The sequence below is a fragment of the Amblyraja radiata genome, chromosome 25, assembly GCF_010909765.2.
Source record: "Amblyraja radiata isolate CabotCenter1 chromosome 25, sAmbRad1.1.pri, whole genome shotgun sequence".
Classification (NCBI taxonomy): domain Eukaryota; kingdom Metazoa; phylum Chordata; class Chondrichthyes; order Rajiformes; family Rajidae; genus Amblyraja; species Amblyraja radiata.
This window is the reverse complement of record NC_045980.1, coordinates 16022160-16037237: the sequence shown is the minus strand read 5'-3', so window position 1 is coordinate 16037237 and position 15078 is coordinate 16022160. Positions and strand designations below refer to the sequence as shown.

General features: G+C 41.2%; 1 protein-coding gene across 7 annotated transcripts in view; it reads right to left on the bottom strand.

Annotated features, from left to right (window-relative positions):
• camkk2 (calcium/calmodulin dependent protein kinase kinase 2) overlaps positions 1-15078 on the bottom strand; it is a 56064-nt gene that overhangs the window by 39061 nt on the left and 1925 nt on the right. For 5 of the 7 annotated variants that reach the window (XR_004415693.1, XR_004415694.1, XM_033043260.1 and 2 more), the window contains exon 2: positions 13489-14050. Coding sequence is in view for 3 of the 7 variants with exons in the window: in XM_033043260.1 (XP_032899151.1) it covers positions 13489-13998 (510 nt within the window). In the remaining 4 variants the exon portion in view is untranslated. Of the gene's footprint in view, positions 1-13488; positions 14051-15078 lie in introns of those variants that run through there. The other 2 variants (XM_033043264.1, XM_033043265.1) reach the window with 2 other exon arrangements.

Below are 15078 nucleotides of genomic sequence, written 5' to 3'. Positions count from 1 at the left end.
AAATAAAATGAACGCAGTAGGCTGAAGCGGATATCAGATAAGCACTTCTTTTAAAAAAAACAATCCATTTGTTTAATGATGTGCATGGAGGAGTTATAAAACCTAATGTTATGTATGTGTATTAAAGACCAGAGTGTCGGAAGCAATAACTAAGGCATGTTACACAATTACAGACTCATCTATCATTAACTAAAATATGAGTTTGACATTTTCAGGTATTTAAGAGAAAGACTAATTTGGAGATATAGTGACTAGTATTTGAGTGCAAAGAACAGGAAAACATTCAAAACAGAGTAGTCTTTTTCAGTTCTGAAGAAAAGTCAGCAACTTGAAATCGTAGATCTATTTTTATCAACCGATATTGCACATTTTCTGAGTCTCCATCATTTCCCCCTTTTATGTCAGATTGGCAACATCTTGCAATTTCTTACTTTTCAGCTATCAAGTCGCAATATTCACATATGTCAGGAATTTGGTGCTTTGGATATGCATATGGTGCCATTGTGTAATGCATGTTATGGAAAGTTGGCAACATACCTCGGGTTATCTTTTTCTGGCTAGATTGTTGGCAATCACTGCCTACTTAGCATTCCACCCTCTGTATCTTGCTATTTAAAAAGTCAGAGACATTTGTCATTTACATCTGCAGCCTATTGCAAACAGCTTTGGAAGGTGGATGGGGGATTTTGAAGGTGGCGCATGTTTATCAAGTAACAGAGTGGTGGGCACTGCTATTTCTCTGCTTAATGTTTCTTTACTATTAATTTGTCTGTGGTGTTCCTGCTGGGTTCTCTGCACAAGCTGAAACTGTGGCACAAACTCTACAGTTAGGGAAGACATGCCTGAAATGCTTAGAGGGGAAGAGAAGAGCTCATATTTGCTGGCAACATTAATCAGGAATCCATGCTCCCACCTGCAGATTTCCAAAGTATAATTTATCTGGAAGCTAAAGTTTTCTGTCAGTGGAGAAATAAATCTGTGAGAGAGGAAGATTGTACAAAAAACAAAATACTGCAAAAGATGTAAATTTAAAATAACAGGAATTGCTGGAGAGATTCAGTGGGACAGACAGCAAACACCAAATTTGTACTGTCACCAGTTCCCTCAAACAAGAAGATCATTGTCAAGGTGCTATTTTAAAGAAGGTGAGCATTGCCTTATTTCCCAGCCAGCATTAATTTATTTACCAGTGTCACCAAAGTGGAGATTTTTCTTTATCTTTACTTTGATGACACTGGTAAAGAAACTAACATGCCTAGGAAATAAGGCAATGCTCACCTTCTTTAAAATAGCACCTTGGGATCCTTTACTTCGATCTGAAAAGGGGATTTATTGAAAGATCTCATTAAACAATAAGCATCACTGACAGTCCAGTTCTGGACTGTCAGTCTAGATTGTGCTCATGTTTCTGATGCAGGACTTCGGCTTTCTAACATAAACAAATGCACGTGTTGATGACAGATGACACTTGGTGCTGTAAATTAGATCAAATAACTGATCCAATGATCATATCTTTACTGCAATTCTTGTAGATGGATATCAATTTTATGAATTATATTTTTTTGGCATTGCAACCATTTTTTTCTAATCTAGGTCTTAAGCATTCAGCCCAATATTATAAAGATAATTGCTTTGACGACTAAATCATAACTCATATACATATATTGGATGAATTGTTAAATCACTGTGTCCTCCACATATTTAATGTTATTCGCTATTTCTCTGCTTATTGTTTCTTTATTGTGAATTTATCTGTGGTGTTCCTGCTGGGTTCTCTGCACAAGCTGAAACTGTGGCACATAAAAAAAGCGTTTTATGCATGAAACCAAATATTTTTTGTAGTTGCTATGGAGAACATATATTAAATATCTGTATCAGGAGCTAAAGGGCAGTTCAAATCTCTAAATGTCTGTTTCTATGGTTACACATTTGGTTGTCACAGAAACCAAACTACCATCTAAACGATTTAACACAGGCAAAAGTAATACTAAATCACTTCAACCATTAACAGTGTGCATACTCAAGAGTTATTTGTTAAAGAGATGACCATATAGTTCCATTGGTGTACCACATTACATGCAGCTAAAGAAACAAGGGATGGCAGTGACAAATGCATCACAAAGCCCATAACTACATAACTTGAGTCTTAATGGTCATGACCCGATACACCACCCATCCATGTTACTCCAGCACTTAGTATGTTTTTGTAAACAAGCATCTGCAGTTCCTTGGTTCTCCGAAATTGCTGTTGTGTATGATCAGTCCAATTTTACAATTAATCCCACCAATAAGTGCATATTGTTGCAGAATTGGTTTTCCGCATGTTAAAATATTTTTCCAGCCGAGCAAATTAATTATTTAATTATCAACTTTAAGCCGTTCAGTTGACTGTAGCTGTCCAACAGCTCCATTGATCCATATTCGATTTCCAGCAAACTTCAATATATTACATTTGATTAATTCATCCAAACCTTTGATGCAGCTTGGTCCCCAGTACCCTACTGGTTACAACTCTGTAAATGATCTGTTTATTCCTGATCATTTTTCTGTTCAGTACTTATTACAAACTCAAGGTCCAGATAAAAGACAAGACATTACATAGAATAAATTGCATACAAAGGCACAATACATGATTTAAGATCAAGAATACCAAAAATCAGTGTCCTACAACGAGACAACTTTACCAATGTCTCCACAGCTGGGATTGGTAGCATGTAGTGCTAAACCTTATGTTAGATGAGGCTAAGATAATTTCATTTTCAGAGTCATTAATCCAGCAAATAAATTTATACATAAGATCTCTTAAGACAGTTTGTAAAGTATTGACTCCTGCAGCCACAAACATTTCACTTGCACTACACCATCTAGGTCTCTTAAGTAATATTCTCACGGCATAATTATAAGCTACTTTAAGTCTCTGTAAGCTTGCTTTTCTGTAGTTTGACCACAGGTGTGTAGTATAGAGTGGTGTACAACATGCTCTGAACAGAGACACCTTCACTCCATCTGTACACGCACTAGACTTACGTAAGAGAATATTTGCTTGTGCATACATCATAAGGCTTTGCCTATAAATATCCTAATCATCTGTCATTTGTTCTGTAAGAAAATGTCCAAGATATTTTACCTTATTACAGACACTAAGATTATTATCAGACAATTTAAAATCAAGACATTTTAGACATTTATCCTCTTTGGTTCTACAGATCATGACAGCACTCTTACCAGCATTATATTTAATATCATGTTCCACACCATACACAGAACATATAGTAAGGAGCTGCTGGAGACCAGCGCTAGATGGACTAAAGACCACAAGATCTGCATACATAATATGGTTCACTAGAGTATTACCAATCATGCACCTAATATTACAGGCTTTCAATTGCTTGGACAGATCATCAATATAGAGATTAAAAACTGGGGACAAAATTCCCCCTTGTCTGACACCATTGCTAACCCCAAATGGAGCTGAGACCCTATTGCCCATTTTACTTGCATAGTCTAGTGGGCATACCAGTAAGCCAGAATTTTCACAATGTATTTAGGCACCCCTCTTTGATTCAATTTAACAAACAAGTTTCTATGATTGACATGATCAAAGGCGTTGGAAGCATCAATAAAGCACATAAGAATCGATGAATTTTTACCTCTATATTTGTTTACAATTTCCTTTATATACACGTCAGTGCCATGATTAGAATTCTTTCTAGGACTTTTGACAGTATGCTGGCTAAGGCTATGGGCCTGTAATTATTTAGGCTGCCTACTTTACCAGCTTTGTCCTTAATGACTGGCACTAACAGAACAGACTACATTTAGTCTGGTAACAAGCCATGAATCATAAACCCAATAAAACAAATAGCAAGGAGAGGAGCTATCCTCATACTGGCATATTTAAGATGTTCAGCAGAAATATGATCTAAGCCACTTGCTTTGTTGTCAGACAGCTTGTTCATAGCTTGATACACCTCATGTGACATAATCACCATTGAATCATTACTCTCAATATTGTCCACCCTATACAAATCACTTTGGACACAGTTGAATTGAGTACTAGAATGCTGTCGCCATAACTCCGTGATATTAGCTGTTCCTTTATCAAGTTTGCATATTAGCCGCAACCCCATGCGTTATCATTTTCTCTTGTGTAACACTTTATCAAAGGCCACATACACATCTACTGATTCATCCTTAATTATTCTGCTAATCACAACATCAAAATAACAACAGGTTTGTCAAATATGATTTCTCTTTCAGAAGTCCACAGACTCTGCTCAAACATATGATAAATTTCAAGTGTGCTTCTCCACTTCCTTACTAATAATTGATGCCAGGCTTATTGGCCTATAGTTTATCCTTTCTACATTCCCATCTGTGGGATTCAAGAGACATTTATTTCTCACGTACCAATTGGTACAGTGAAATGTGTGTACGCCATACAGCCATATGAATAATAAAGAGCACGGAACACGATAGTCTTTAACACAGACATCCCCACACAGCAGGATCAACGTTTCCCACTGTGAGGGAAGGTTACAAAATTCAGTCATCCTCCTCTGTTGTCCTCCCATGGTCGGGGGGCTCCCGAACCCGCCGCTGTCGCCGCTACAGGCGGCCCGATATTCAGGCTCGCTCGCTGGGGTGTTGGAAGTCTGACGTCGGGACTGGACGACATCCTCAGCGGCTTGGTCATCCGAATCAGCCACTTCCTACCGGAGTCTGCGGCTCCCGAAGTCCACAGGCTGCGCTGTGCGGAGATTCAACGCTGGCGGCCCTCGGTAAAAGGACTCCTCGATGTTGAAGTCAGCGCCGCCCACGCTGGAAGCTCTACAAACCACAGCTCCGCGATGTTGAAGCAGCAGGCCCAACACTCCGGAGCTTCAACGGCGATCCAGGTAAGCAATTGCCCGCTCCTTGATGTATCCAGCGCTGCGCCGCCGCTGCTGAAGCTCTGGTCCGGGTCCCCGGCAGGAAAGGCCGCTCCAATCCAGGTGGTATGCCGCGAGGATGGGGTCGAGGACGCGACTCGGAGAATAGTCACATCCTCGCCAGGAAGTGACTGGGAAACAGTTTCCCCCTTATCCTTCCCCCCCCAACCCCCGTTAGAAAAGCATACTTTTAAAACTGGCTAAAAAAAGACAGAAAAACACAGACTGTAGACAGAGGCTGCCATCTATTATGGACGTAATTTTAGATGACAATCAGAGCATCCGCCATCTCCAAGGCTACCTCTTTCAAAATCTTGGGATTCAAACCATCAGTTCCAAGGGATTTATTGGCTTACAGTGAGATTCATTTTTAATTGTTGCCAATTTCTCATAGTTCCTTATTTGCTCAACACCTATAGTTCACCACTATTTCCTGGATTTTTCTACCACAAATGCAGATACAAAACGTGTTTAATGTTTTTGTAATTTCTTTATTCCCCAATATAATTTCTTATCTTGCATCTATAAAAGGTCCAGCGATAATAATTGTTAATTAATATTCACAGCCTTTCACCGCTTTTTTTGTTTCTCACATTATATGCTTTCCTTTTCCTCATCTATTCCTTGATCCTCTTTTGCTGAAACCTGAATTTCTTTGCAACATTTTAAGCCTAATCTCTTCAGAATCATCACTTTGTCGCTTACACATGTGGCTGTGGTTTATAATCTCCTGGGGGCTTGAAATCAGAATTGAAGACAATCATCTTCTAAATAACATTGTGTCTCTCCTTTTCCAACTTCTTCCGAGTCCTGAACTCACAAGCATTCAGCCTCTAATACTATCAATATCAGCAATGACTGGTCTAGTTCTCCTGTGGAGTTTATGCGCCTAAAAGGTAAATATATTTGTTGCAAGCTATGCACTAATTATTTAAATGTCAGCCGTTGCTTGCTGGCTATTTTCAGAGTGTACTGAATAAGCAAGTTCGGGATTCTAAAAAACGCAAGGAATCATGGGATTTGTCAAAGGTCACTCGCGATAAAGATAAAGCGAACGAAGAGCTGTCTGCTTAAACTGTATTTAAATTCTTATCTTTATTCATGGTTTATGTGTAAAAATATATTTAATCTGAGGAACGGGGGTGCCAGGTAACGGGAGAGCTGGGGCAGATGCAAGTGAGGGACGGGGAGAGACTGGTTCTCGGCATCTGCGGGCACACAGACCTGTGCCTCATCCGCAGCCAGGATCGAACCCGGGTCCCCGGTGCTGCCGAACTGTCACTGGACCCCCCCCCGGACCAACGGGACAGTGGTCCAGAGCAGCGGCAGCCCACAGCCAGCGCGGAGAAGCGCCAACTCCAGCCAAACCCCATTCCAACTCCAGAGGAACCCACTCCCCAATGGGCCGGGATCCGCCAGCCGCATCCCCTGCCTCACCCAGCGGCTGCGGGCCAAGCACCAGCCATCAACGGGAACACACACAAAACGCTGCAGCAACTAAACAAGACAGGCAGCATCCCCGGAGAAAATGAACGGGTGACGTTTCGGGTCGAGATCCTTCTCCAGCACCTCGTGTGCATCCCCACCGATGACCGGCACTCGGCCCCCACCCATACCGAGGGGGCCAACTGACAGCCACTGGAAAAGGCGAGAGGCGCAGCCAAGGTCACCGGCCCGCCAAGGTCGCTCTGTGACCTGTGACGATGCCGAGGGATTTGGGTCCCATTCACTGTGGGGGAGGGCAGGTGCGATTCTTCTCAGACCCAGAGCTACGACCTCAGTCGGTGCAGCGACAGGAATCCCTGAGCAGCAGTTCCCGCAATAGAGCGGCAGTCAAAGGGATAGATGGCAGGAGAGAAGAGGCAGGGACTGGGGAACGGGGAGAGGGGCTTTCCCCGGACAGGGATGGGACACTCGTGAAGGGACGGGACGGTAATGAGACTCCGTTCACAAATCTGCCTCCTGTGTGATGCAGGAGAGGGGTGCGTGGTTCGCCCCAGTATAATAACCCTGTGTAACCCAGGAGGGCAGCCCAAGTGAGAATCAAATATATTTAATTTGATTTGATTTAAAATGATTTAATTAAATCATTACACCCGGGCTGAGGGGGACCGGACCGTGATTCATTAGATTGTCACTGCTGAGATTTCTGCATGGTCCATGCAGAAGGGAGAACCAGTGTCACTAACTCCAGTAGCAATTCAACAGCACTTGCAGCGTGGGAGACCCAGTTCGATCCAATGTTTATCTCCAGTGACCTATGGCATGGGCATGCACAGTCGGAATACCGAACTCGCTAACTATTTCAAATCTTTTATAAAATTCTCCCATGTTAAGATCACTCTTGCCTGAAATCCTCTTTAGTTAATGGATGGTTTTATTTATTCTACAAAACAAAATTTAAAATGAGCTGTTCCCTCAGCTAATTTGTAAAGATAAAAAAGAGTATTCAGCTGTTTTCACAGCGACATCACCCACATAAAAACAAAACAATGTAGCTTTTGACAAATAAATTAATACTGTCAATAGACCCAAACTTATATTAAAAAAATCTAAATTTCTGGGAAATAGGATTCAACATTACAATGTCATCGTGGACAGTGATAAATCATGCTCGAGGAATACACTGTCCTGTCCTTAAAGAAGTGAAATAAAGGTTATTAAATAGTGAATAATGCATTTGAATGTTTTTCATGCCCGTGCACAGGACTATATGGGTGTGTGAATAACAGGACACAGTGGCTATGCGTGGATGTGGCTTATGTAAGTGTAGGAATAATTACGCTGATGTGTGTGGGTGGTTGAATAATTAGATTTGCTTCGTGAGTGACTATACGTGAATTTGTACCTAAGTGGATTGATGAGAAATTGGATGAGTGACTGCAAAACACAGGACATAATGACGACGAGTGGAGAGCAGAATTAGTATCTGCAAGCTAAAGACCATCTCCATTGTAATCAAATTTAGCTCACTTAAAAATGTAGGTTTGCTGGACTTGTCCAACAGCATTACTCTGATTTATCTAACTGCTGTAACATAAAAACATTGACTAATTATTTAGAGAGCTTGTTTCATTGCACTTATTTCTAATGCACTGATCCTTAACTACATGGGGATGTAATTGTTTACTCCAGAATGATTTCTCCTTCTCTTGTTCCCCTCTTCCAGCAGGGAGATCGTGCAGAACCTGATGTTCAGTTCAAAGAACAAATTAAATGAAGATTGAAGTTATAATCACTGTAGTCTTCTTCCAACCTTGTTTCTTTTCTTTAGAATCGAACAGTTAAACAAACAATTAGGAGATACCAAGACAAAGGGATTTTCAAACATGACTCTGCAAACCCTAGGAACTTGTAAAGAAATGTTAAGTATAAATATTTCTGGCAGCACTAAACCATTGTTCATTTAACACAATTAATTATGCAAGACTGCATGTAGTAATGATGATATAGTTGGATAGGGAAGAGATGACTGGTTAATTACAGGCACAAGTGACTGCAGATGTTGGAATCTTGAGCAAAAAAACAAAAGGCTGGAGGAACTCAGAGGGTCAGGCAGTGTCTGTGGAGGAAATGGCCAAATTACATTTCAGACAGAAATCCTTCATACAAATTGTTGGTTAATTCTCTTGGCAATCAAATGGTGCCCATCCTCTCTCTCTGTTGAACAAGAGATTGCTTTTATGCACATTATTTATCCCCTACTTACAAACAGTATATGTGAACTTTTGTAGTGAGTCCTAGCAGACACCAACTCACTGGCTGGTACAATATTGTTAATAAATACTGTAATTATGCAAAGCTCAATTTTAACTGTGAACTGGAGTAGAATTTAATTTACAGAAAGGATTTAACATTTTAGAAACGTCACAAAAGAACAAAGAAATACATGATAAATGGTGGATAGACAAAAATGCTGGAGAAACTCAGTGGGTGAAGTAGCATCTATGGAGCGAAGGAAATAGGCGACGTTTCGGGTCGAGACCCTTCTTCAGACTGATGTGGGGGGGCAGGCAGAAGAAAGGAAGAGGCGGAGACAGTGGGCTGTGGGTGAGCTGGGAAGGGGAGGGGAAAGAAGGAGAAAGCAGGAACTACCTGAAATTGAAGAAGTCAATGTTCATACCACTGGGGTGTAAACTACCCAAGCGAAATATGAGGTGTTGCTCCTTCAATTTACAGTGGGCTTCACTCTGGCCATGGAGGAGGCCCAGGACAGAAAGGTCCGACCCTTCGATTTTCCAGCATCTGCAGTTATCTTTTCAACAGGACTGCTATTGCCATATCTCTTTACCAACAATCAATTGGGGAAATGCATAGTTTAGTTCACCGGGAGGTGGGGAAATATAACTATTTATTCAATGTTAATAAAAACTTAATTTGTTCTATTTTTTGGCTTGGTTACCACAAAAAATTAGTACTGTACTGAAAACAGCATAGCCAGGGCTCAAAATTAACGGTTGCCCGGGTGCCAATGGCCACCTAAAGACCCACCGGGCAACCTAAAAGCCCGGTCATTTTGCCCTGCTTGACACTGCAGATACTGGTTTATTCCGAAGATAGACACAAAAAACTGGAGTAACTCAGCAGGTCAAGCAGCATCTCTGGAGAAAAGGAATAAGTGACGTTTTCGGGTCGGTGGCAGCGATGGCTGTTGTGCAGGGTGATGGAGGGTCGGAGCGAATGACGGGCCCGCACAGCAGCAGCTCCACCTCCACCTGCACCCCGACCGCCCACATAGTGGCTGCTGCGTGCTACTCTGCCAACAACAATAACCGCTTTCAAAACTAACCCTCCCGCACGCCGAGGCCGGGAGGAGGCCCCCTTCCTCCATTTGAAGCACCTGCACCGCTCAGCTCCGCACCTTCCTGTTGGCTGGCAGAGGGGGGAAGGCGGTGGCGAGGAGATCCCAACTGCCTCCCCCTTTGGCAGTGGCACTTGGCAGTGGACAGGGATGTCCAAGGCAGCTGGACGATGTTGCCAGTGTTGTCTGAGAAGCGCTTACCTCCTCTGCCCCTTCCCCCCTCTCTCCCTCTCTCTCTCATGCCCCCCCTCTATCCCACTTATCCTGGGACCCCTCCTCTTAATCCCGCACCAATCCCCATTCACGCCTCTATTCAGTCCTCACTTACATCCCCTGTGCTCCCCTCCCCATCTACCCCCCCCTCCGATCGATTCATCCTGCACCGATCACCCTATCCACCTCACATTGATCCTCCTGCCACTCCCCATCCATCCTACACTCGTCCCTCAATTCATCCTGTACTGACCCCTCTTTCCATCCATCCTGTACTCCCCCCCCCATTCATCCTGTACTGACCCCCCTCCATTTATCCTGCAACGATCCCCCCATCCATCCTGTAGTGATCTCCCATTGCGCCCCCCATTTATCCTGTACTGATCCTCCCCATCCATCCCATACTGATCCCCCCCCAGTCAATCCCCACTGACTTCCCCGCGCTCTCCTCACAATCTTACCTACTCCAACCAACACGCACTAATTCCCCTGCCTCAATCCATCCATCCCGCACCGATTGCCATCTCAACTCCCTCCCATCTATCCATCCCGCACTGATTCACCCCCCCCCCCCCGATCCTATTGCGCTGGAAATGTCTTCAGAGCGAACATTGACTACGTTTGATAACGGAATGCAATCAAATATGTTTTAATTCCCGATGTTATTATTTGTTGGATTAATTAAATTGTGAACACGTGAAACATTAAAACTGCAGTCTTTCATATACATCACAAATTTGGTCAGGAGATATTTCAGTTGAAATTTTAACTTTAATTCTGAAGTGGGAATGGTGGAAACAGCTTTTATCAAAAACATTTTTTTTAAATCTGGTGCGTACAAACTGGGTATCTTCATTGCTGTTCACAACACATACATCTAATCTGAATGTCCGGTAATGAGGCGTTTGACATCTTTAAACATATTGCCAAAAGAACAATTGCTGCAGTTATGTCCTTTGGCCATCTCTTGTCAGTTAGAGTAAGGTTTAACCAGTCAGATGGGTATAGTCGGTTTTCACAGCTATTATCATAAAATGCCTTTAGAAATTTCCTTGCAACCTGAATATTTTGTTGTGGATAAATTATGTGGGAAGCGAGAGTGTTTATGTACCAATAGCAATAACGACCCATGCTATGGCCATGTCATGATAATTTTCGGTCCTTCACAGAAAATATGCTTGCATCAATCTGTAGTGTGCATGGTTAAGCATATATGTTACCATGGTCCAGGATTTATTGACACAGGTTGATCATACGCTGAATAATCCAACCACATTTTTGTTTGGAAGTGGAAAGAAATAATAGAAATTGCATTCATTGCAACGTGTAAAAAGAGTTGAGATACAGTATTATAATTTTGCTGCATGTCATTGTGGTATATATCATGTCTTGATTGGTGACTATGTTTAATTTGTGACTTTAATTGAAGTAGAAATAATATGTGGATGCTTGATTGAGCATAATTCCGACTGGTAACTATGCACTTCGGCCGAGCACATTATCGCACGCGTCATGCAAGCCCTTAAATGACCACCTAAACTGTCATTTGGCAACCTAAAAAGCTGCCTAGGTTGCCCGGCTGACAACAGAGAAAAAAAGTTAAGTGAGAGCCCTGATAGCAAAAAGTTACTCGAATAGATTGAATTTCTAATTCTAAATACATTACTGGTTGCTCCACCCTGTAGCAGTTCAGGTGCCGGAATTAGCCCACACAAAATTCACTTCCCAAAAATGAGATACAAAATAAAAGTTGACCTCACGGAATTCAGAATTTATCAGAAAAAAGAAATGAACAATTTTATTTCAACTCGCATTTCTTAATGCACACGCAGATGATGCGACCACCTTATGTAAACACCATGATATAAATCTTTGCTAGGAAGTTAATTGCATTTTTAACAATGCTACGATCAGATACTGGAACGTATCTTTACTTGTGGAAATGCAGTTACGGCTTCGTTGGGTGGGGGAGCAAGAAGGAAGAGTGGGTCTTTGAGGATGGAGAAAAACTTGAAGGAAAATGGGTTGTGTTGAGAGTGGTAGAAAAATGAAGAATGAGCTATAGTAATGTATCAGCAGATGGGGGAAAACAGAGCATGGATCATTTAAACTATTGAAAATTATCAAGCTGAATTTCTTGCTACCATCCTCATCTATTTTGAATTTCACATCTTACCAACAATGTTACCCATCCCTCGGCAAAGGCCTTGCATCTCCCAGTCAGTGATGGTCATCAACCCCTACAAAAATGGGCTTCAATTTTTCTTTCCGACACCGTCAGAATTCTCACTTCAAAAAGAGTAATTGGAGTATGTATTTTATTCTCAACAAAGTATAAATTAAACTTAATTTTGTTGTATGAAGTTTGAGAGCAGCAGTCGGAAGGTCAAAACCAATTAAATGATTAATTTCATGTGTGGGAGTTTTCTGATTTCAAAACAGAGTATGGTGGAGGAGGCCTCTAATTTTATGACAACCAGCTGATAAATCTCAACGGCATAAACATAATTATCTACCAGGGAACATTGTATGATGAAGTATTTGGGATGTGTGCAAAAGTAAGTGTTCCAGCATCAAAACAAGTTTTCCAACGGTACAGTTTGAGTCACAGATAGACACAAAATGCTGGAGTAAATCAGCGTTCAGGCTGCATCTCTGGATAGTACTGTGATGTTTCGGGTCGAGACCCTTCTTCAGACTGAAGTCAGGGGAGAGGGAGATGCAGAGATAAGGAAATATAAGGTGTGAAAATAAGACAAAAGGGATGGAGATCAAGGTAAATGTAGAATAGATCATTGTTAGATGGGAGAAGGTAACAACAAAGCAAACAGAGATAAAATGTAATCGGAGAGTCAGACTGGTCGGAGAACTGGGAAGGGGAGGGATGTAGAGAGAGGGAAAGCAAGGGTTACTTGATGTTAGAGAAGTTAATATTTATACTGCTGGGGTGTAAGCTGCCCAAGCGAAATATGAGGTGATGTTTTTCCAATTTGCGTTGGCCCTCACTCTGACAATGGAGGCGGCCCAGGACAGAAAGGTCAGTGTGGGAATGGGAGGGGGAAGTTAAAAGTGTTTAGATCAGGTAGGTTTAGGCGGACTGAGCGGAGGTGTTCAGCGAAATGATCGCCGAGTCTGCGCTTGGACCCGCCAATGTGTAGGAGTTCACGCCTGGAACAGCTAATACAGTAGATGAGGTTGGAGGAGGTGCAGGTGAACCTCTGCCTCAATATTATATACAAGTGATGAATCATTTTAACTACTACAAAAAAAAATAATTATGATGTTGTTAAACATTATGAATTAAATAATTTCTATTTCAATCCTTCAATGTAAATATTTGCACAATGCACCCATCATCTGAACAGGAATATTTCTTAAATTTCCTGATGTTAGAATTTCTAATATATTGGTGATAGAAATGTTCTGAGAAACCTAATTTTTCAATATGAACTCAATTTAAATTATGAACAGATATTTACTTCATGTAAATATAGTATAAAATACTGTTTTGATACATTAATATATCAAGGAAGTTGAACCAACCTGCAGATCTGTAATTGAAACTCTGTGAGATTCAACTGTAGGCCGTCGAGGCAATCGAGGCGAGGAATGTGGCGATGCAAGTGGAGAACATGGTAAAGAAGGATATATATAACGTCCGTTAATGGTTGAGCAGCTTCCAGTTGACTGGGTTAAATTAGATCTTTCTTGAAGAGATAGCTTCCGATTGGACATATTAAGCCTGACTCTAGGTACTCGGACATCTTCTGATTGAGCTCTTTCTAATCGTCCAGAAGCACAGAATGGTCTGATCTCCTCATTACCTTCCTGCATAGGTTCATCTTCCAGCATTTCTTCTCCATTTTCTCCTAGCTCACTGCCAGTGACATTCTGATCACATTCAGTTATAATAATGAAAGACTCCATGCCTAAGTCAATGTTTAGGGATGATAAACTACTACTAATGTCTGGCTGATTGATGTTGTTACCATATTGTTCATCTTTCCTAATAGGCCTCTCAGCAGCAGATCTGCTTGAGACACATGATGACATGGTGCCTCTGCTAGTTTCATCCAAATGGACAGGTCACGTGACCTTGGGCTGCCTAAAGAAATGATAAGTTGGTTAGGAAAAATATTTAAATCACATTAACTATTAATGAATTATATAATGAGAACTACTACTAATGACAGTGTAAACATTTTATAATGTAAATTCAACCGGATAGTAAGGAAATATTCCATTCAGTTATTCAACAAAAAAGCCATGCAAAAAAGGGGAAAATAAAGTGTACAGAATATTTATAGGATCATGGAATATTTTGATAATAATTGTGGAAATCCTTTTTCACCGACATTTAGGGCTTGAAAATGGTCAAAGGTAGGATTCATCCACATAACAGCATACAGCAGTGAAGCTAAATAAGTACTTTTCAGATCTTAATTCTTTAAGTTTAAGTTAATGTTAAAAAAAAAAAATGGTTAAGACTAAAATTGTAACCATAATAAAGATAACCATATTAGCATAGATAAATTTGGAACCTTGAAATGTACAGGGCCACCAGCCCATGTGATACCTGCTGAGTTATCACATAGGATATGTTTTTTTCCCTTGGCCTTAACTTTAATATTTCGTTTAAATCAAAGAATGTGTTTTTTTTCATTGTGCCAGCATCTCATAAATACAAGAAAAACACAAAAGGAAAGACACTTGGACAGGTACATGGATGAGAATATGGGCCAAACGCAGCCAAATGCGACAAGCTTAGATGGAACATCTTGCTCAGCATGGATGAGTTGGGCCGAAGGATCTGTTTCCATGCTGTATGGCTCTATGAAACACTTGTTTCATCGCTACGGTATCAGACCGGACAATTCATGGCAGGTTACATTAGTTGAAGCATAGCTCATCATGAAGTCATTCCAGCCCTAAAACAATGGATATTCCCTGAAGAACTCCCACAACTAATTTCAACCATGTTCACATGTTTCATCAATGATCTTCATCCCCAGGTGTGCAGAACTGGGTATATTCACTGAGGATTGCACAATATTGAATTCCATCCATTTACAATTCCTGAACAAATAGCCATTTAACTTTTCATACAGAAAGGGACAACATTGGGCAGTGGAT